This window comes from Bos indicus, chromosome 23, assembly GCF_029378745.1.
Source record: "Bos indicus isolate NIAB-ARS_2022 breed Sahiwal x Tharparkar chromosome 23, NIAB-ARS_B.indTharparkar_mat_pri_1.0, whole genome shotgun sequence".
NCBI lineage: Eukaryota > Metazoa > Chordata > Mammalia > Artiodactyla > Bovidae > Bos > Bos indicus.
Window position 1 is genome coordinate 10,366,726 of NC_091782.1, and position 22,608 is coordinate 10,389,333.

The 22,608-nt window shown below is 44.2% G+C and overlaps 1 protein-coding gene across 2 annotated transcripts in view; it reads left to right on the plus strand.

Moving 5' to 3' along the window:
• The window catches only part of BLTP3A (bridge-like lipid transfer protein family member 3A), a 72,896-nt gene extending 50,293 nt beyond the window's left edge, over window positions 1-22,603 (plus strand). For both annotated transcript variants that reach the window (XM_019985632.2, XM_070777396.1), the window contains 10 exons: window positions 858-999; window positions 1,537-1,730; window positions 1,939-3,395; window positions 8,671-8,867; window positions 11,305-11,459; window positions 11,544-11,694; window positions 16,359-16,621; window positions 17,062-17,170; window positions 17,295-17,401; window positions 17,806-22,603. In XM_019985632.2, the coding sequence (XP_019841191.2) occupies window positions 858-999; window positions 1,537-1,730; window positions 1,939-3,395; window positions 8,671-8,867; window positions 11,305-11,459; window positions 11,544-11,694; window positions 16,359-16,621; window positions 17,062-17,170; window positions 17,295-17,401; window positions 17,806-17,931 (2,901 nt within the window). In that variant the 3' untranslated portion in view covers window positions 17,932-22,603. The remainder of the gene's footprint in view (window positions 1-857; window positions 1,000-1,536; window positions 1,731-1,938; window positions 3,396-8,670; window positions 8,868-11,304; window positions 11,460-11,543; window positions 11,695-16,358; window positions 16,622-17,061; window positions 17,171-17,294; window positions 17,402-17,805) is intronic.
• The last annotated feature ends 5 nt before the right edge of the window (window positions 22,604-22,608 follow it).

The following is a 22,608-nucleotide window of genomic DNA, read 5'->3' on the forward strand; positions in this document are numbered from 1 at the left end:
TAAAGGATTTGATTTAAGTCATACCTGAATGGTCTAGTGGTTTTCCCTACTTTCTTCAATTTAAGTCTGAATTTGGCAACAAGGAGTTCATGATCTGAGCCACAGTTAGCTCCTGGTCTTGCTTCTGCTGACTGTGTATAGAGCTTCTTCATCTTCGGCTGCAAAGACTATAATCAATCTGATTTTGGTATTGGCCATCTGGTGATGTCCATGTGTAGAGTCTTCTCTTGTGTTGTTGGAAGAGGGTGTTTGCTATGACCAGTGTATGCTCTTGGAAAAACTCTCTTAGCCTTTGCGCTGCTTCATTCTGTACTCCAGGCTCAAACTTGCTTGTTATTCCAAGTATTGACTTCCTACTTTTGTATTCTAGTCCTCTTATGATGAAAAGGACATCTATTTTTGGTGTTAGTTCTAGAATGTTTTGTAGGTCTTCATAGAACCATTCAACTTCAGCTTCTTTGGCATAGACTTAAATTACTGTGATATTGAATGGTTTGCCTTGGAAATGAACAGAGATCATTCTGTTGTTTTTGAGATTGTACCTACTTACTGCATTTCGGACTCTTGTTAACTATGAGGGCTACTCCATTTCTTTTAAGGGATTCTTGCCCACAGTAGATACAATGGTCTGATATAATTCCTTTGAATACCCCACTACAAACCTTTCATGAGAAAGATGAACTCACAGATCGTGTTTGTCAGGTGTGAGAATGCCTGGCATCCATGTGAAAATCACTCTATTCCCCGTGACAGACACTGGAAGAATTAATTATAGAAGCTTTATCCTACCTCAGAGGAAGCTGGAAATTCTGTTTGGGGTGCGGTACGGATGCTAACAGCCACTTGTGGTTGCCTAGGTTTCAACAGCTGGACAGCCAAGTAAGAAGCCTTCGACACTCCTGTCCTGCAGTCGGAATCTTCACAACCTCCCTACTCAGGTCTCTGCCATTCATATTGAGTTCACAGAGTATTACTTCCCTGATAATCAGGAGCTGCCAGGTAAGCATCTGCCCTGGTCATTTCCTCCCGTCTAACTCATCCTGTTCACATTAGTCAGCCTTGGAGTCTCTGTTCCTATTCTGTTTGTTAGGAGTTTTAGGTGTTTGAGTTAGTGTGGCACACTTTTGTTGAAAACTCTGCCCAGAAGATTCCTTGGCTCTCTCTTTTTTTAAATGTATGTATTTTTGGCTGTGCTGGGCTCTGTGGCGGTGTGTGGGCTTCCTCTAGGCGAGCAGAGGCTGCTGTCTGCTTCAGTGCAGGGACTTCTCGTCGTTGCTTCTCTCGTTGCGGAGCACAGGTTCTGGGTGCGCGGCTCAGTAGTTGTGGCACATGGGCTTAGTTGCCCTCTGGCGTGTGGGACCTTCTGGCACTGGGGATCAAACCTGAGTCCCCTACATTGGCAGGTGGACTCTTAACCACTGGACCACCAGCGAAGTCCGATACCTTTGCTCTCTTGATAATAAAATGAATATTAGCTGGTAAGTAAGAGTCAAGCAGTTACTTCATTTGCGGCAATTCTTTTTCTCTGCTTTCCAGTTCCCTGTCCCAATCTTTACATTCAGGTGAATGGTCTGACATTTACTATGGATCCTGCCAGCTTACTCTGGGGAAACCTCTTCTGCCTGGATTTGTACCGCAGCTTGGAGCAGTTCAAAGCTATCTACAAGCTGGAAGGTTCCAGCCAGAAAGATGAACATCTGGACATCCGCCTGGATGCCTTCTGGTTGAAGGTAAGGTAGAGAGTGGGATTTCTGTTCCCTATTGGCAGCCACAGTTGCATTTCTACCATGACTGTAATTCAAGGTTCTGCTCTGCCCATTGGATAGAAAGAAGAAAAGCAGTTTTACAACCCAAATGGTCCGACATGCGTGTGTTAATGGTGGGTTGCAGAGATGCTCAGCTGGCCGTTCTGAACTGGGTTTCATTTTCTCTCTGAAGGTGAGCTTCCCGCTGGAGAAGAGAGAGCGGGCTGTGTTGCATCGTCCCCAGTCCCTTGTCCTCTGTGCATCAGGCATGACTGCCACCAATACACGTCACGCTCCATACTGTAGCTGTCCAGACCTCCAGAGTCTCTTCCGGGGTTTTGCTGCTACTGAGTTCTTTCATTCCAGTTATGTTCAGTTTCCCAAGGTACCAGGCGGCTTCAGCTTTCTGCACATGTTTTTTATGGATCACGCCTTCCAGATGGATTCCTGCCTCCCTCAGTCTAGTGTTCTCCCTCCTCAGAGGCTTAAAGCTTCCCAGGACCTCTGGTCCATCCACTTCACCCAGATCTCCTTGGACTTTGAGGGAACAGAGAACTTCAAAGGCCACACCTTGAATTTTGTGGCCGCCTTCCCCTTGTCCATTTGGGCCTGCCTGCCCCTCCACTGGCAACAAGCACAGGCACGAAAGCTGCGTATGGCCACAGAAGGGAGACTGAAACCGTCCGCCAGCTTTGGCAGTCCTGTCCATTCTGAGGCCCTGGCCCCTGACACTGTGTCCCATCAGAGGTCAAAGACTGAGCATGATTTGAAAAGCCTGTCAGGCCTTCCGGAAGTCATGGAGATCCCAAAAGAAGGCAGCGGCGGTGTGGACAGCAACGGGCCTCTGATGGAGCTGGAGGACACGGCGGGCGTGCACATGCTTGTGCACTCCCCTGCGCACATCTGCCTGCGGCTCGACCACTACCAGTACCTGGCCCTCCTTCGCCTGAAGGAGGTGCTTCAGGATCTTCAGGAGCAGCTGACTAAGGATACAGAGGCCATGACTGGGGCTCCCCTGCAGGACCAGACAGCCTGCATTGGCGTCCTCTTTCCCAGCGCGGAGGTGGTTCTGCTCATGCATCCTCCCCCTGGGGCTGATGAGGCTGACTCTGAGGGTTCAGATACTACCAGCCTGATAGATTCAGAGCTGTCTCCTTCAGAGGACCGGGAGCTGAAGTCTGACGCCTCCTCAGAACAGGGCCCAGCAAGCCCCGAGAAGGTTCTGGAAGACAGTGGCATTGAACATCTGGATGCATCCCAGGACAGGCCATTGCCTCTCCACAGCAACGGAGAAGTACAGGGTGCAGGTTCTCTTGCCCAGCAGGATGCAGGGAAGGGCCACAAGGCAGTTGATTCCTTACAGGCCAAGAGACCAAGCAGAGCCCAAGCATCTGACTCACCAGCTGCGTTGAAGCCCCCAGGGAGCAGGGATTCTGGTCTGAATGGACAGGGTGAGCTCATCCCCTTGAAGAACAAAGAAGGAGAATTATCAAGTGCTATTCACATGACCAAGGATGCCACCAAGGAGGCACTGCATGCCACCATGGACTTCACCAAGGAAGCTATGTCACTGACCAAGGATGCCTTCAGTCTGGGCAGAGACCGAATGACCTCCACCATGCACAAGATGCTGTCTCTGCCCCCAGCCAAGTGAGTGGTTCTCTGCCTCCCTCAGTCACTTCATCTTTTCCTTCTAGCTTTGGCTACGGGGCTCAGGCCTCCTGCCATGCACATTTGTAGACTGGGAAGTGCCTGTAGTCCAGGAGTGTGTGTAAAATGGGCTAGTTAATGTGGCAAAGGCTTTAGTTTTCAGAGTTGCCTGGAGAGCAGCAGAGGAACTTTCAGGTATTTAGAGGATAATAGGTATTTCAGTCAGAGAGATTTTATTTTCAGGACTACATCTAATCCTGTGATGGGGAAGAACCCAGAATTATAATAAAATAACATAATCCCATGAATTTTCACATGCCTCCATGTATCTTAGTCTGGTTTTGGGCAATTTTCAAGTCAACATTTATTGTTTCATAGCATCAAGTTATCTCTTTCACTGATTCCCTATTGTTGATACAGATATACTGTATCAGAATAATAATGCCAGTATGATATTTTATTCTTTTCTGTGGGCCCTTGGGTAATATTTTGTTTGATGTAATCCCACAATAGTCTGTGGAGTTCGCTGCAGATGTTCATAGCCCAATTTATAGCTGAGGAAATGGAGGCTTCAGAGACCAGAGCCCTGTCTTTTATACATTGAAAAGCTGGATCCTGTCTTTTATACATTGAAAAGCTGGAGCTTTGGATTTGCTCTTTGTGGTACACCTATCAATATCTGCCAGGGTAATAAAGAGGGGAGAATTTCATCCATTCATGTCACAAATATTTTCTGAGCCCTTACTGTGCACGAGGCCCTGCATTAGGCATTGGGGCTATAGTAGGGAGTGAGCAGAAAACACAGAAATGTGCAGTCGGAAGGGAGGGAAGGCATAGATTTTTTCCATGAGTGTCTGTGCTTTCAGAAAGGATGATGAGAACTATGGAAAATCTTTGCCGAGAAGATCAATGGCTTTAGAGCTTTTGTTTAAGAGGATTTTCTTAAATTGGTCTCAAAGCAAAGCCTGCAAGTGGGCTTCTTCCTGCTTGGCCAAGATAGCCTAGGAGGAAAGAGAAGGAAAGCTTAAAAGATAAATTATATAATAATACTAGGCAAGATTTATTGACTGCTTTCTATGTGTCAGAAACTGTCCTAAATATTACAATATTAACCCAATGAATTATAAGAACCCTATAAGCAAGGAACTAATATCACTCCCCATTTTACAGATGAGGAAACTGAGGCTCAGAGAGGTAACAAACTTACTCAAGATCACACAGCTTGTGAGTGTTGGGGTGAGGATTGAGAGCCTGAACTCCCAGTCACCAAAGGTGCTGCCTTTACCAAATGCAGATGGGCGAGGGCTGGGGACAGAGGGAGGTGAAAGGAGAAAAGAAAGGTGTGTGTGACACGGGCTCGTTCAAACACCAGCACCGACTTCCCCACTGCCCAGGCTGGCGGCCTTTTCTCAGTCCTCTTTCTCCAGGACTCCAGCCCTTCCAGTCAGTCCATCCTGAGTGTTTGTAACCCTGCGCAGTTACTCACACTTCTCTGAAGTAGTCATCTTTTTCCTTGGCTGCTCTCTTCTTCCTTTTATCCTATAAATGTAACTGTTCCAAGGCACTAGGCTATCCATATTCTGATCACTTTTATCATCGTTTTATTTTTTAAATTATAAAAATGGGGTCTTCTTTGGTGGTCCAGTGATTAAGACTCCATGTTTCCACCATAAAGAGCCCGGGTTCAGTCTGTGGTTGGGGAACTAAGATCCTACATGCCACATGGCATGGCGCCCACCCCACTGAAAAATTATCAAAATAATTTGTGTTCATTTTGTCGATATGTAGAAAATAAAAGAATGAAGAAGCAAACATAAAAGTCACTGTAATGACACTATCCAGTGCGTGCGTGACGTGCTCAGTTGCTGCAGTCGTGTCGACTCTGCGACCTGCAAAGGCTCCTCTGTCCGTGGGATTCTCCGGGCAACAATACTGGAGTGGGTTGCCATGCCCTCCTTCAGGGGATCTTCCCGACCCAGGGATTGAACCTGTGTCTCTTATGTCTTCTGCACTGGCAGGCAGGTTCTTCACCACTAGCTGGACCTGGAAAGCCCGACACTATCCAGAGCTAGCCCTCATTGACTTTCGAATCTTCCAGATTTTATACATGTATTTATGTGTCCATGTGAATGCTTGTACATGTTTGCACAATTTTTTTAATAGGATTATGTTATTTCTATAGAATATAGAAAATTCCCACTTTTATTCACTTTGTTTAAGATTCCCATTCATGAAGTACTTGAATATATAATTTTTAATTGCCCTATTTTTGTTGTTGCTCAGTTGTGTCTGACTCCTTGTGACCCCATGGACTGTAGCACGCCAGGCTTTCCTGTCTTTCACCAACTCCTGGAGCTTGCTCAAACTCATGTCCATCAAGTCGGTGATGCCATCCAACCATCTCATACTCTGTCGTCCCCTTCTCCTCCTGCCTTCAGTCTTTCCCGGCATCAGGTTCTTTTCCAATGAGTCAGTTCTTCTCATCAGGTGACCAAAGTATTGGAACTTCAGCTTCAACATTAGTACTTCCAATGTATTTTCAGGACTGATCTCCTTTAGGATTGACTGGTTTGATCTCCTTGCAGTCCAAGGGACTCTCAAGAGTCTTCTCCAACACCACAGTTCAAAAGCATCAATTCTTTGGTGAATTGGTTTATTATATTCTTGCAAATAGATACATCATAATTTATTCATCCAGTTCACAATCTAGGCTTGCGGGGTTATTTAGTCTGGTTCTACTTTTTTCTCTGGTGAAACCAATGCTGTGTTAAGTGTTCTTTTTTTTGTGAACATGACTCTTTATTCATATCTCAATCTTTTATTTTAGAATACAATAAAATCTTTAGAATAAAGATTTTATTAGAATAAAACCTAGGAAGTGGAATTATCGGGTCACACACTACGAACGTTTTAAGGTTCTTTTAAGTTGTTTAAAGGTTCTTTTAAACCTTAAACAATTTAAGGTTCTTCATTCATTTAAGATGAATTTGCCAAACGTTCAGATTTAGATCACTTTGCATTTTTGAATACATTTTGTTAACTCGTGAACAATATGGGAGTTAGGGGCACTGAATCTCTGTGCAGTTGAAAATCTGCATGTAACTTGTAGTTGGCCTTACCTGTAGAATGGTTCCTGCATATCTGTGGTTTCAGCGCATCCATAGATTCAGGTAACTGTAGACCATGTAGTCCTGTGTGTGCATGCTCAGTCACTGAGGCATGCCCAGCTCTTTGCGACCCCATGGACTGTAGCCCGCCAGGCGCCTCTGTCCATGGGATTTCCCAGGCAAGAATGCTGGAGTGGGTTGCGATTTCCTTCTCCAGGGGATCTTCCTGACTCAGGGACTGAACCTGCATCTCTTACATTGCAGGTGGATTCTTTACCACTGAGCCACCTGGGAAGCCCTGTAGTACTAAAATCTGTACTGTTGAGAAAAGAATACATATAAGTGGACCTGTGCAGTTCAAACCTGTGATGTTCAAGGGTCAGCTGTACTTTCTCTCTTGGTTATTTTGTCCATTGACTCACTTCTGCAAGAGTCCTTATTTTCAGTCCTGATTTCCTTCCCTCCCCTGCTGTTCCTTTAAAACTATCTACTGCACATAGTTCCACATGGCTCTCCAGGGGTGCCTTGAACCTCACATGTGTAAAACTAAATTCCTTATCCCAGACCAGCTCTTTTTTTCTTTATTTTTTGGGTGACCTCATTCTCCTGCTCATTCAAGCTCTGCCTTTTCCAGGCATTTGTCAGGTTCTGACCATACTTTTAAATTTAGTCATACTTCAGAATCATCTGGAGGCTTGTTAAAACACAGAGTGCTGAGCCCTACCCTCAGAGTTCCTCTTCCAGGAGGTCTGAGATGAAGCCTGAGAAGTTACTTTTTAATAAATTCTCCTTTAGATACTAATGCTCCTAGGAGGGTGACTCTGAGTATAGGGCTCTAGGGAGTCTCACATCAGTTTTTCCTGTCTGCTCCCACAGGTGGAGTATTTTAGTAAACTGTTGGTTGATTTTCTTGTTGGATGTCTTTCCATCTCTAGCTTATTTGAAAAAGGCAGGTCAGACTTCCTAAAACACAGGTATAATCCTATTATTTCCCTATTCTAAACCCTTCTGGCCTTTTCTTTTTTCTGAGTTGAGTTTGAACTTCTTAGTGTGGTATTATCAATTATTGTGATATATCCATATGGCACATTATATTTTTTTAAAAATAGACTATTTTCTAGAGCAGTTTTAGCGACATAGCAATATTGAGTGGACAGTACAGAGATTTCTCATCTCTCTCCTACACGTCATAGTTTTCAGAGCACTTTCATGCATTGTCTTCTATCCAGGGTTTCCTATGATCTGGCTGCAACTCATGTGGTTAAGTGAAAAGAGCACTTAGCAAGAAGTTAGGAGACTTGGGTTCTTCTTAATTCTACCTTTAGCTGAAACTGAGTCAGTTTCTTCACCTGTATCATAGGAGGGTGGACTCAAAAGGTCTTTACAAGTTTCTTTAAAGAAACCTTCTAACTTTGACTTCTGTTGCTCTTCCCCAGCAAAGCCTGTGCTCCAGCTGAGCTACGCTGCTTGCTAGTCTGCAAGGTACCTTTTGTTTTCTGGTGCAACAACTTTGTTCAGGCTGATTCTTCCCCACGGAAGGCCCTCTGTGCTGTCTCCTTCACAGTCTTTCAAGGACCACCTCACACATCATCTCTTTCCTCAGAGCCATTCCTGATCCCCTTCTTTTCATCGTTTCCCTTTTTTTGGCATTGGCTAGCCTTTGGCTTGTATCCCTGTCCCTCTTACAGTGTGTGACTTATTACCGTGTAATGTTATTTGTGTATAGTCCCCTGTCTCCTGATAGAATACACATTTTTTGAGGACAGGGAGGGTGTCTTATTTGTCACTGGCCACCACTGCCCTGTGTCTTGTGTGGTGCTTTGTATGCAGAAGTTACTCAGTAAATGCTTGAGGAATGGCTTTGGGTACAACTCATAAGCACCAGGGCTGTAGGTAGTAGGTCTCTGCTATAGATAGGATAATCCTGAATAACCTTGACATTTGACATGGGAGAACTGCCTGTGCAGTTTGAAATGCTGGAATAGGAGGGTTCAGAAAGGCCCAGCAGTTGAAAAATGGTGTGACCCCCTTCTACAGAAGGTAATAGTTGACCTCAAAGTTTATGCTTACAGTAGTTGTCTGGGCTGAAAAGGGTGGGTTTTGCAAGGGAATGAAACAACGTGCCTCCTAAGCCACATTCGTGGTTTCTGTTTTTGTTTTTCAAACAGGGAGCCTGTGGCCAAGGTAGACGAAGGGGCGGCAGCCCCCGTAAGTGGAGGTGCTGCCCGACTCCGATTTTTCTCCATGAAGAGGACAGTATCCCAGCAGTCATTTGATGGCGTCTCGTTGGATAACAGTGGCCCTGAAGACCGGATTTCAGTGGACAGTGACGGCAGTGAGAGCTTCGTGATGCTCTTGGAGTCTGGTAAGTGGACGCAGAGCCAGGCAGAGTCGTAGAGCCTCAAGAGGGCTCTTCTGGTGCCTGTATTCAGACCAGCAGGACGCAGAAGGGGCTGAGCTCTGAGGAAGCAGACATTTTCTTAATCAAAGCCAAAGAAGAGCGAAGTTTTCGTGGATTTGTGAGTCTGAATTTATCCTCACATCTTCTAGGTTATTGATAGGTATTTGACCCTTATCACAGAACAACACTCAAAGAAGAGAGCGCTAGTCTTAGAGCCGTGGAGCGATGGCAGTAGGTTAACTTTGTGGCTGTGTCAATGCTGTGTGTGTGTGTTTCCTATCTTTTGCTTAACTATGTGTTTCATTGTTGGAAAATAACCAGGAGCTTTTTGTCTATAGTACAATGAGTAACTTTCAGGAGTTAGGTTAAACCCCACTAGGAGTTAGACTAATTCTTTCAGCTTATCAAAATGAAAACTTTTAAAATCGGCCCTTGTGTGCATGCTAAGTTGCTTCAGTTGTGCCCAGCTCTTTGCAACCCTATGGACTGTAGCCCACCAGGCTCTCTGTCCATGGGATTCTCTAGGCAAGAATACTGGAGTGGGTTGCCATGCCCTCCTCCAGGGGATCTTCCCTACTCAAGGATCGAACTTGCGTCTCTTGTGGCTCCTGCATTGCAGATGGATTCTTTACCGCTGAGCAACCAGGGAAGCGTAAAATCGTCACTTAAGAGTATCTAAATGAAAATAAAAAGAGAATATACTGTTTCTTAAACTGGATGGCATATCCATGTTTGTTTTATTATTAATTTCTTGTGGAAAAATCCAAATATTTAAAAATAGAATCAAATAATGAACCTCATATACCCATTACCTAGCTTGGGATATTAAGAACTCATGGCAGTTTTTTTAAAAATTATTTTTATTTGGAAAGGTTTCCATTTCCAAATATGATCACAACTGCCATATGACAGATTTTCGACAAAATCTTTATTATTACTGTCCCAGTTCATTTCAGTTTAGTCGCCCAGTCATGTCTGACTCTTTGCAACCCCATGGACTGCAGCACACCAGGCCTCCTTGTCCATCACCAATTCCCAGAGTTTACTCAAACCCATGTCCATTGAGTTAGTGATGCCATCCAACCAGCTCATCCTTTGTCGTCCCCTTCTCCTCCTGCCTTCAATCTTTCCCAGTATCAGGGTCTTTTCCAGTGAGTCAGTTCTTTGCATTGGGTGGCCACAGTATTGGAGTTTCAGCTTCAGCATCAGTCCTTCCAGTGAATATTCAGGACTGATCTCCTTTAGGATGGACTGGTTGGATCTCCTTGCAGTCCAAGGGACTCTCGAGTCTTCTCTAACACCACAGTTCAAAAGCATCAATTCTTCGGCATTCAGCTTTCTTTGTAGTCCAACTCTCACATCTATACATGACTACTGGAAAAACCATGGCTTTGACTAGACGGACCTTTGTTGGCAGAGTAATGTCTCTGCTTTTTAATATGCTGTCCAGGTTGATCATAACTTTCCTTCCAAGGAGCCAGCGTCTTTTAATTTCATGGCTGCAATCACCATCTGCAGTGATTTTGGAGCCCAAAAAAGTAAAGTCTCGCATAGTTTCCACTGTTTCCCCATCTATTTGCCATAAAGCGATGGGACCAGATGTCATGGCAATTCTTATTTCATTTATTCTTCTGCCCTCTTCCCTTCTTTCCATATTACTTTGAAGCAAATCCCAACCATATCATTTTATCCATAAATATATAAATATGTTCATTACACATCTCTAGAAAATACAGATTTTTAACCAAATTAAAAGTTTTTAAAATTATGGTAAAATGTACATAACATAAAATTTACCATCGTAATTATTTTTAACTATAATTTAGTAGCATCAAGTACCTTCAGATCATTGTACAACCATCACCCACTATCTATCTCTAGAGCCTTTTCATCTTGCAAAACTGAAAGTCTATACACATTAAACAATAACTGCTCATTCCCTCTTCCACCAGCCGCTAGCAACCACCTTTCTACTTTCTGTCTCCATGAATTTGACCACTTTAGGTACCTCACGTAAATGGAATTGTACATGACTGGCTTATTTCATTTAACATGATGTCTCTGTGGTTCATTTATGCTGTATGTAGCATGTGTCAGAATTTCCTTCCTTTTTAAAGCTAGTATTTATTTTCCATTTGTACCACATTTTGTTTAACCGTTTTTCGGTCCATAGACACTTGGGTTGCTTCCATTTACAGGCTTTTTTCAACATGAACAAATACCATTGTCACACTTTAAAAAATTAACAATAATTCCCTAAATTCATTAAATATCCAGTTAGTCTTGAAATTTCCAGTTTTCTCATGAATGTCATAAGTTTTTTGTTTTTACAATTGTCACTAGAGATTGGATTTGAGTAAAATTTTTTGACTCTCCAACTCTTGTTATCTTTCTTTTGCAGAGTCTGGTCCAGAATCTCTTCCACCGGGATCTCTTCCCAATGCTGTGGACAGTGCTGGTGTTCAAGAGAACCCTGTTGTGGATAGTTATGGCCAGGGGTCGCCAGAGGCCAACAGTTCGGTCTCACCCAGTGGGGAAGACCTCAGTCTTCACCTGGTCAGCTGTTCTACTTTCTTCTCTGCAGAGGGTGGGCTCTCAGCTGGCAGCTTGGGACTCAGCTAAGCGTGTCTCCCGTTACAGGTCTCAGTTCTGGTCCTGAAGGTGCATGAGGTGTCTCTGGGGATTGAGGTACGTGGTGAGGACCTGACTGTGGCCCTGCAAGCAGAGAAGCTGACCCTCCAGCAGCCGGGAACCGTGGGACTCTGGCAGTTCCTGCACGGACAGTGCCCAGGTAAGGATGGTGGGATTCCAGGAGAGCTAGTGGGATTTGAGCTGGGGTAGGGAGGAGGACAGTCAGAGCTTAAGCTGCTCCTGTCCTGTGCTCCAGGGGCAGCCAGCTGAGTGCCAAGTCCTTGGCGCTTCTCTCCAGCAGCCGTTAGGGGGAGGAAGAAGTCTAACGAAGCCTCCTCCTCACAAGGAGCCGCCCAGAGCTCTCGCTGAGGCTTTGTGCCCGGCAGGCTGGTCTCCATCCTCACCTCCCCAGTGCCCCTTACCCTCATATGTAAGCACAGTGTCCACTTGTTTGTTTGTGGGGCTGCTAACATCAAGCTGTATCTGATCAGGGAGCTTCTGATTCAGTCCTTTGATGTAAATTATCATTTATACTTTAAAAGATGGCAGGGAAAATCTGGACTTAAACTACATGCTTCGTTTTTTAAAAATTTTATTTTTAAATATTGAGTAGATATGCTTGTAAAGTAGAATGCTTATAAAAAATATATATAAGGTATAAAATAATCACAAAACAATGAATGCATGTACCTACTACCTAGTTTAATAAATAGAACAGTACCATTAAGTTTGAGCCCCGGGAGCCCCTCTCCAGAACCTTCCTCTTGCCTCTCACCTATCATAGGGGATCACTATCCTGAATTTGTATTTTTCATTTTCTTGCTTTACAATTCTTCCACATGTTTTTTTTTTATCAGTGTATTTAGCTGTGTAGGCTTTTGAGTTTTTCTAAGTGGAATTATTGTTTATATTCTTTTGTGATTTTCTCCTTTCAAGTACTATGATTTCACATCCTTCTAGGTTGTTGAGTTAGCTGTAATTCATTCATTTTCACTACTTTATAATATTCTATTGGAGAAATGTATGACTTTTTAAACAACTGCTTTAATGAGGTATAATATGCGTACTATGAAATTCACTCTTTGTGTGTACTTTGATAAATATTAGTAAGCTTCCAGAGTTCTGCAACCATCACCATCACCCCCAAAATCTCTCTTGTACTCATTACTCTGTTCACGTCTTCATTCTATTCTGAACAGACATGTGGTTTGTTTCCACTTTTTTTTGCTGTTTCAAATAGGGTTCTTTTGACATGCCCATCCTTGTATATGTCTCCTGTTACGTATGTTGGAGAGTTTCTCCAGGTTTATGTTCCTGAGGAAATAGTTGCTAGGTCATTAGGGTAGGTATAGCTGTCATTTTGCTAGATAATGCCCATTTTTTCCCCAGAACGGTTGTACCAATTTACAGGTATATAGGTATGTAAGTTGCTTCATAGCCTTGGCTGCACCTGAGCTTATTCTTCATGCAGTTTTGAGTAAATTAACATAGATCCTGCTTGGCTTCCTGAGAGAAAGATGAGAAGATCAAGACTTGGAGAAAGGAAGAGATGATCAAATTTAGCAGAGTTGAGGGTCCACTGTTTGTTTATTCATTTTTGGCTGTGCTGTATGGCTTGTAAGATCTCAATTCCTCAACCAGGGGATGAACCTGGGTCCTAGCAGTGAAAGAGTTGAGATCTAACTACTAGACCATCAGGGAACTCCCGAGGGTCCTCTGTTTCAGCTTCACCTTGGCTATTAGCCCACTGCCTCTGATTCTAAGCAAGACCAGCTTTTTAATTGGTCCTTAATGTCCCTCCTACCATGAGAGGCATTAAAGCAGACTGGCCAAGCCCATGGTCTTTGCAGTCAGGCAGCTTGCATGCAGCTCCTACCTTGCTACTTGCAAACTGTGTTACTTTGTTGGTTTTAAAAAAAGTGTTTATTTTTGGCTACACTGGGTCTTTGTTGCTGTGTGTGGGCTTTCTCTAGTTGCAGTGAGTGGGGAGTACTCTGGAGTTGCAGCACGTGGGCTTCTTATTGCAGTGGGTTCTGTTGTTGCAGAGCACAGGCTCTAGAACATGGGCTGCAGTAGTTGTGGTGCAAGGGCTTTGTTGCCCTGTGGTATGTGGGATCTTCCCAGAACAGGGACCAGACCCTGTCCCCTTCCTTGGCAGGCAGACTGAACCACTGGACCACCAGGGAAGTCCACAACCTTTGCTGCTTTGGCAGGTTACTCTCTGTGCCTCAGTTCTCTCATCTGTAAAATGGGAAGATAATAACACTTCTGGTACAGGGCTGTTATGAATATTCAGTTCAGTTCAGTCACTCAGTCGTGTCCGACTCTTTGCGACCCATGGACTGCAGCATGCCAGGCCTCCCTGTCCATCACCAACTCCCGGAGTTTACTCAAACTCATGTCCATTGAGTCAGTGATGCCATCCAACCATCGCATCCTCTGTCGTCCCCTTCTCCTCCTGCCCTCAATCTTTCCCAGCATCAGGGTCTTTTCAAATGAGTCCACTCTTTGCATCAGGTGGCCAAAGAATTGGAGTTTCAGCTTCAACATCAGTCCTTCCAATGAATATTCAGGACTGATCTCCTTTAGGATGGACTGGTTGGATCTGCTTGCAGTCCAAGGGACTCTCAAGAGTCTTCTCCAACACCACAGTTCAAAAGCATCAATTCTTTGACGCTCAGCTTTCTTTATAATCCAACTCTCACATCTATACATGCTACTGGAAAAACCATAGCCTTGACTAGATGGACCTTTGTTGGCAAAGTAATGTTTCTGCTTTTTAATATGCTGTCTAGGTTGGTAATAACTTTTCTTCCAAGGAGTAAGTGTCTTTTAATTTTATGGCTGTAGTCACCATCTGCGGTGATTTTGAAGCCCCCCCAAATAAAGTCTGACACTGTTTCCACTGTTTCCCCATCTATTTGTCATGAAGTGATGGGACTGGATGCCATGATCTTAGTTTTCTGAATGTTGAGCTTTAAGCCAACTTTTTCACTCTCCTCTTTCACTTTCATCAAGAGGCTCTTTAGTTCTTCTTCACTTTCTGCCATAAGGGTCATCTGCATATCTGAGGTTATTGATATTTCTCCTGGCAATCTTGATTCCAGCTTGTGCTTCCTCCAGCCCAGGGTCTCTCATGATGTACTCTGCATATAAGTTAAATAAGCAGGGTGACAATACACAGCCTTGACGTACTCCTTTCACTATTTGGAACCAGTCTGTTGTTCCATGTCCAGTTCTAACTGTTGCTTCCTGACTTGCATACAGGTTTCTCAAGAGGCAGGTTTGGTGGTCTGGTATTCCCATCTCTTTCAAAATTTTCCACAGTTTATTGTGATCCACACAGTCAAAGGCTTTGGCATAGTCAATAAAGCAGAAATAGATGTTTTTCTGGAACTCCCTTGCTTTTTCAGTGATCCAGTGGATGTTGGCAATTTGATCTCTGGTTCCTCTGCCTTTTCTAAAACCAGCCAACATCAGGAAGTTCATGGTTCATGTATTACTGAAGCCTGGCTTGGAGAATTTTGAGCATTACTTTACTAGCGTGTGAGATGAGTGCGATTGTGCAGTAGTTTGAGCCTTCTTTGGCATTGCCTTTCTTAGGGATTGGAATGAAAACTGACTTTTTCCAGTCCTGTGGCCACTGCTGAGTTTTCCAAATTTGCTGGCATATTGAGTGCAGCACTTTCACAGCATCATGTTTTAGGGTTTGAAATAGCTCAACTGGAATTCCATCACCTCCACTAGCTTTGTTCGTAGTGATGCTTCCTAAGGCCCACCTGACTTCACATTCCAGGATGCCTGGCTCTAGGTCAGTGATCACACCATCATGAAAAAAGATGTCCTTTTCATTATAGGGGACTGGAACGCAAAAATAGGAAGTCAAGAAACACCTGGAGTAACAGGCAAAGTTGGCTATGGAGTACAGAATGAAGCAGGCCAAAGGCTAATAGTTTCGCCAAGAGAATGCACTGGTCATAGCAAACACCCTCTTCCAACAACACAAGAGAAGACTCTACACATGGACATCACCAGATGGCCAACACCAAAATTAGATTGATTACATTATTTGCAGCCGAAGATGGAAAAGCTCTATACAGTCAGCAAAAACAAGACCGGGAGCTGACTGTGGCTCAGATCATGACCTCCTTATTGCCAAATTCAGACTTAAATTGAAGAAAATAGGGAAAACCACTAGACCATTCAAGTATGACCTAAATCACATCCTGAACGATTATACAGTGGAAGTGAGAAATAGATTGAAGGGACTAGATCTGATAGACAGAGTGCTTGCAGAACTATGGACGGAGGTTAGTTACTTGTACAGGAGACAGAGATCAAGACCATCCCCAAGAAAAAGGAATGCAAAAAGGCAAAATGGCTGTCTGAGGAGGCCTTACAAAGAGCTGTGAAAAGAAGAGAAGCAAAAAGCAAAGGCAAAAAGGAAAGATATACCCATTTGAATGCAGAGTTCCAAAGAATAGCGAGGAGAGATAAGAAAGTCTTCCTCAGTGAACAGTGCAAAGAAATAGAGGAAAACAATAGAATGGGAAAGACTAGAGATCTCTTCAAGAAAATTAGAGATACCAAGGGAACTTTTCATGCAAAGATGAGCTCAATAAAGGACAGAAATGGTATGGACCTAACAGTAGCAGAAGATACTAAGGAGAGGTGGCAAGAATACACAGAAGAACTGTACAAGAAAGATCTTTACAACTGAGATAATCACAATGGTTGTGAATATTAACTATATATTAAAGTGCTTTGAGCAATCACTGGCTGGTAATTAATTAATGTATTTTCCTTCTGTCTTGCTTCACAAAGGCACAAGCTTTCAGGACTCCTCCACTTCGAAGACTGGCCACATCAGGCCAGCTGTGGGCCTTCGCTTTGAGGTGGGGCCTGGTGCAGCTGTTCATTCCCCTCTGGCTACACAGAACGGCTTCCTGCATTTGTTGCTTCAGGGCTGTGACCTTGAGCTGCTCACTTCGGTGCTCAGTGGCCTGGGGCCCTTCTTGGAGGATGAGGAGATACCAGTGGTGGTTCCCATGCAGATTGAGCTCCTGAACTCCAGGGTCACTCTAAAGGTGAGAGGAACTTTGGGGTTTACCCTAGACTTGGTCAAGCAACGGATTCTTGACCCTTGACCCTGTTAACAGTGACAGCTGTTAACTTCTTCTCATGTCCCTGTGAAATATGGGGAGGACCAAGTGAGGAAAGGCATGTTAGTATTCACTACTACAGTAGTACCTAAGTATGTAGTAGCAGCAAAAAGTTCTAGGTTCAAGTGAGGGGGGCCTTGTCTCTAGCCCTGCCCTTTGGCATGCAGCATGACTGTGCAAGCCCACAGGTTAGCAGATCCTCAGGCTCACTGTGTCTAGAATGGGAGAGACTCATTATGCGTCTCATGCCTCGCTAGAGTGTATGGATACACAGTGCTTCCAGCTCCACAGTTGGAAGCATGGCTTGTTACCTAAGCTGCACTGAGTTGGTTGGGGGCCTCATGTGGCTTCTCTCTTTCCTGCAGGATGATGTCCCCCCCATCTACCCCACCTCACCAGGCCCCATACCCATCACTCTGTCCGTGGAGCACACTGTCCTGAGTCGGAGTGACGATGGTGTGTTCCACATAGGTGGTGAGTAGGGCTTGTCAGCCTCCCGGCTTCTCTACCTTTCTGCTCCTGTAAGGAAATAGACGACAAGTAGGAACAGTCCGCTTGTTGCTGGCAGTTGTCATTCAGAGCCTTTACTTTTTTCCAGCTGCTGCTCAAGACAGACCATCAGCCAAAGCACCTAAGAGTGAGAAGAGGCAGCCCCCCAAAGAACAGGTGTTTTTGGTGTCCACCGGGGAGGCTTTTGGTCCACAGGTGAGGCCCTAACTGAACAGTACCTTTCCTGTAAACCCTTTGGGGTTGTAATCATAGAAGTGGGTAAAATCCAGAGGGCTGACAAGGTTGCTTGTGCTGGTACAGCTGGGCGGTCTGGGCTTTTGTCACCTAGCAGTAGCTTCTGGAAGTGCTGAACAGAGGCTGGAGGTCAGGAGCTAGAGATGAATGCCTGCTGATGACATCTTCCACCTGCTGTTGTCCCTGCAGCTGATGAGCTCTGAAGAGGGGATTAGCCTCTGAGAAGAGACCTTGCTGGTTCTCTTGATCTTTGACCAAACTTGCGGATTGTGCTGCTTGAATTCTCCCTCCATGTTCCCTTACTGGATGTCTTTGCAAGGTGTGTTACCTTATTGATTGATCATGACTTCTTTGTTGTTCCTCAGGTGAATGAACTGCCTACCCTACGAAAGGAACTTATAGAAACTAAACAAGCATTGGCTCAAGCCAACCAGGATAAAGAAAAACTTCTTGAAGAGATTAGGAAATATAACCCCCTCTTTGAGCTCTGACAGCAGTGGCTCAGCGATCTTTGCCAAGGAGAGAGGAGGAGATCACCAGCAGTCACACCACCTGTGACAGACTCCGTCCAGTGCTGGACAAGCCGGCGGAGGACGCACAGCTCACTCCTGGTGGTGTCCTTTGTACTAGCGGTTCTGACTTGGATGGAAGACAGGGCAAAGCATGACCACGTTCCAGAAAGTTGGGGCCCACTTTGTGTGTGGCTCAGGCATCACGTCTCGCCTGTCCTTTTGGCCCTCAGCACACTAGGTGGAATCTTCTCAACACTGTAGGGTCATTTCACCACCTGGTTTCATGGCAGAGACCTTTGCTTGCTCCACAACCTGTGTGAACAGCGCAGAGTTCCCATCTCCTTGTTCGGTCACCCACAGAGTCACCAAAGGTTCTGTGTCTCAGAGCTTGCTTTCTGTAGTGGACCTGGGAAGTGCTGCGGCGGTAGAATGGAACAGGAAGTAGCCAGCAAGGCGGGAGCCAGGGGAGGCACAGGAGTAAGTGAGACATGGATTCTGCCTTGTTTGGAAAGGAAACTAAGCCCCTGTCATCTTGGCTGATGTTACAATCAGATCGTTCAGGGTTAAGCTTCCTCTGTGACGCCTGTCATCGCTGTGATGCTGTGGTAGGAAGTAAACAGCAGTAGCGGCTCCCTTGTATCACCTCTCCCTTCTGTAACACAGTGTGTTTGAAATTTAAATCAAGAAACGATTCACTCTGGGCTAGGTTGAGGTCAAGGCTTGGTGGGGATCGTAGGAGAGCTTGGTTCCTACTGAACCCACTATTGCCAGCCGTGTCCTGTCTGTCTTCCACAGCTGCCCCTCACAGGTTTTTTCCTGTCTCCCGGGGGTCCCTGGCACATCAGCTTTCCCAGCGCTGTGACTTCCTACCAGCAATCTCCTTAGTCCTTGGTGGTGTCGGAACTGAAATTGTGTTTTATACGGTAACATAAACATCTCAGCAGTTGCCTCTCACCTGCCTCTATCACTGTGGCTTTTTAAAATCATGTTATTTTGACTTGAGTTAAAAAAAACCTTCAGCATAGCTAGGTTTTGCCCTAACTGCTGAAAGAGCTATTTCCCCCTCTTTCTTCCCTAATTCCTCCCCAACATTCTATCTTGATCCATACTGCTCTGTGCTGTACTTCAAGCTCTGTTGATTGGACAGAACTGTTCATCAGCGAACTCACCTTGAATTGGCGAGATGGTAAAATAATGATTTAGTAGTGTCACTAAAGTCTTAATCACACATGACCTACTAGGGGAAAGATAAATGGTTTCCTTTATGGGGAATCATGCCTGACTTGTATATTCTAGTATTTTGACGATAAAAAGAAATATACATTCAAGAAGGAACAAGATCTAATTTGCTCAGACTTTTAAAGGCTTTTTGTTGTGATTTAAAACTAAGACAGTTTTAAAAACAGCAATTGCTATGAGTTTATGGGGATATCCTCTCATGCTTAGGAAACAGCTGAGAGACTTAAGAATAAACATCTTTCTGAGAGAATGTCAACAGTGGAAGTTCCCTATCGGTTGATGCTTGGTTTAACCTTATTTAAGAATTTTATAAATAACCTGAAAGTAGGATATTATAATGCAATCAAATGTCACTACTTCCAGGCAGTGAAGATAAACCAGAGGCGATTAAAAAAAAATTATTTGGCAAAACTAATACAATTATGAAAAGTTTAAAAATAAAATAAAATTAAAAAAAAAGTTTGCAGAAGATTCAAAGACTGGGCTGTGAATACTCAGGAAAATGTCAGGTGAGATTCTCTATAGGTTAGTGTGAAGCAGTGCCCTTAGGGGAGAATAAGCAACCACTGAGACAGTGAGCCCTGGAAAGAGCTCAGGAAAGAAACCTAAGCATTGCCATAAGGGAAGAGGGGTCAGAGTGCTGCTGTAGGGCGTGTGGAGCCAACACAGAAAACAGCATCTCAGAAAAGACCATGGTAACGCCTTAAATGATCTGTGCACTTCTAGGGGCCTTACTTACAGAGTATGTGGTGAAAGGTGAAAAGGTCTAGAGAACAGCAAAAATCATCAGGGGTGGAGGTACACGTCTTTAAAATGTGAGCTCCAGTTCTGAAAAGGATGAAAGCTGAGGGTAGTGTTAGGTCAGATATTCAGTCAAGATCCAGGGCATGTGCTTCGGGTCCCACAATACTAGGGCTGGCCCTTGTAGCCTTAGCACCTACAAGCACTTCTTGTAGCAAATCAGAAACTCCTAGGGCTCTCTGTTTAAGAAGTGGTGCTGTAAGAAAGTATATTGGTGCAGAAGGTTTACGAGGAATCCTTGCACGATGACTTTCCAAAAGGAATTATAGGAAACTGGGGTTATTTGGTGATATACAATGGAGTTACCCACTGCATCCCTCCACAGACTCCCCTTTAAGTGCTTCTGTCAAAGGCAGAATGATGAACAAAAAGGATCACTGGTCCTCTCCAGCGTGGCATGTCTAATGTTCTTAGAGGGGACAGAGGAAGAGCCAGTAGCCAGAAGACAGAATTATCCAACCTCGGGCTCACCTGCATTGGTCTCAAATCACGTTCTGGTTCTCTTCCCTTCCCCTGCTTTCCTGCCCTCCCTGTCCCTCCATGCGAAGAGTTGCCTGGTACACTTTCTCTTTAAGTGTCCGCTTGGTAGGAGGCAATAGAAACAAATCTGGCCAGCGCCGAGGCTCACCCCTTTAATGACCAGAGCTCGCTCAGGTTTCTGGGCTCTGTGGCGCTCTTGTCCATGTGACAAATGTAGCCCTAGAATTTGAATTTGCTTACGTGATAGCTTTGGCCATTGTCTTGAAGTTCCTCACTCAGGAAATACGGTAGAGGGTCAGCATCCCATGGAATTTTAGTAAAAGTCATCTTGTATAACTTCATACTCCTATTCACTGGGGGGAGAAAAACTTTCATAGTGAAGAAATGTGACCTTGTTGGTAGTCCTCAGAATAAATGAAAAGGATGGAAGGAAAAAAATAGTAGTATCAGCTCCTTCGGCCTGCTGACGATTTCTGCCTTGGAGCTTTAAGACTGTGAACACGAAATAATAATACCTCAAGAAAATGTCTGGAGTGAAACACCCCTATCCAAGAGACTTCCGCCACTGCAGTCACCGTGTCAGCTGTGAAGCGTTTACACCTGGTATTACCTGTGACTGTCTAGATTTCCTGTTTACATGGAGGTACTGGAGATATGCTTTAGTGCAAATGGACTGGTTTAAATCTCTCTTAGCTAAGCTGCAGGGGTGCTTAGCAATCTCAAATCCTGTTTTTAACTCACTGGAATCATCTGTAAGCTAGTTTATTAGACCTAAGACAGAAGGAATGGGTTCTAGTCTAACCATGGCTGCTTTTTGCTGTGCATTTAATCTGACCCTCATTTTGCCATGGGCCTCAACCTTTATGTACACTTTTTCATGGTTCTGAAAGGAATGGTTCCTGTATTTGGAATATACAAGGCTTAAGGCAGCCCTCACATACCGCATAACTGAAATTCTTCCATTTCATCCACTTACGTCAGTTTTCCCATAGGCTAGTTTAGGGGGTGGTGGAAAGGTGGTGTAGTTTGAACATACCGATACAGGAACTTTGCATTCCAAACCTTTAAACTAAGGTTGGTTCGTTTTTTCCCTCCCTTATATGTTTACCTTAACTTCAAAAACAGTTAATAGTAATATCACAAAATGATGGAAACAGCATTGCTGCGCAAGCTAGTGGGATGACATCTGGCTATTTGAGAACTCCAAGAGCTGTCATTGCTCTGTGATTGACCATAGTCATTATTGTGCTTCAAGAGATTCTGCTGTGATTGAGGTCCTCTCCTTTCAGGGACTATAACCTTCCCTGGAATCTTCCCCTACCTCCTGCTGGAGGAGGAATATTCCCATTCACCTCTGGGTAGGTACATACAGTTGCTGTTGTTGAATGGGGATTATTTTTTCCATCTCTTACAACAGATACAAGGGGGAATACTCTTAGATAACCTTCAACTGTGAGGCTTTGCTAAGTGGCTATACTTGGGATGTGAACTTTCTTCCTTATTATCTGTAAATTTCAGCCTTATCCAGTATCTCATATTGCAATAGGTATAGCTCCTATGACCACTTAAAAAGCTTCCTCTGGAGCTGAGATATGTATTTTTGTTTATTTGGTTTTCCCTGCAGTTTTTGGTCAAGATTTAGCCTGAGTCTTACAGCGTTTCTTGGTGAAATGCACCACTGAAGTGTCTTCTCCACTAGCTAAGTACATGTTTAAAGCCACAAGTTTTAATGCTAGACACTAAAATCCAGATTTGCCCAACTTTGTGTCTAAGCTGTTTCCCCTGCTCAGGGTGCTAACCAGAATTGGAATCTTTACTGACATGCTCAGGAAAGCTTCAAAAGCAAAAAGCTTCAGAACCCCTCTCCTTATGGTACTGAATGATAGAGAAGAAAGAACTCTTGGAGATTGCCCATTGCCAATTATACTACAGTAGCCTTATTACTGCTAATCACTGTCAATAAAAAGTCCCTCCATTCCCCTCTTCTTGAGGAAAACAATGAGAATGTATCCAATGAACTGGAATATTGGTCAGTATTGAGAAATTTTAATGTTGCAATATCTAATCAAACCTTGAGTGTACTGGTTCTGTGAACCACCTGAAAAAAGCAAATTAAACTTATTAAACAGTATTGGT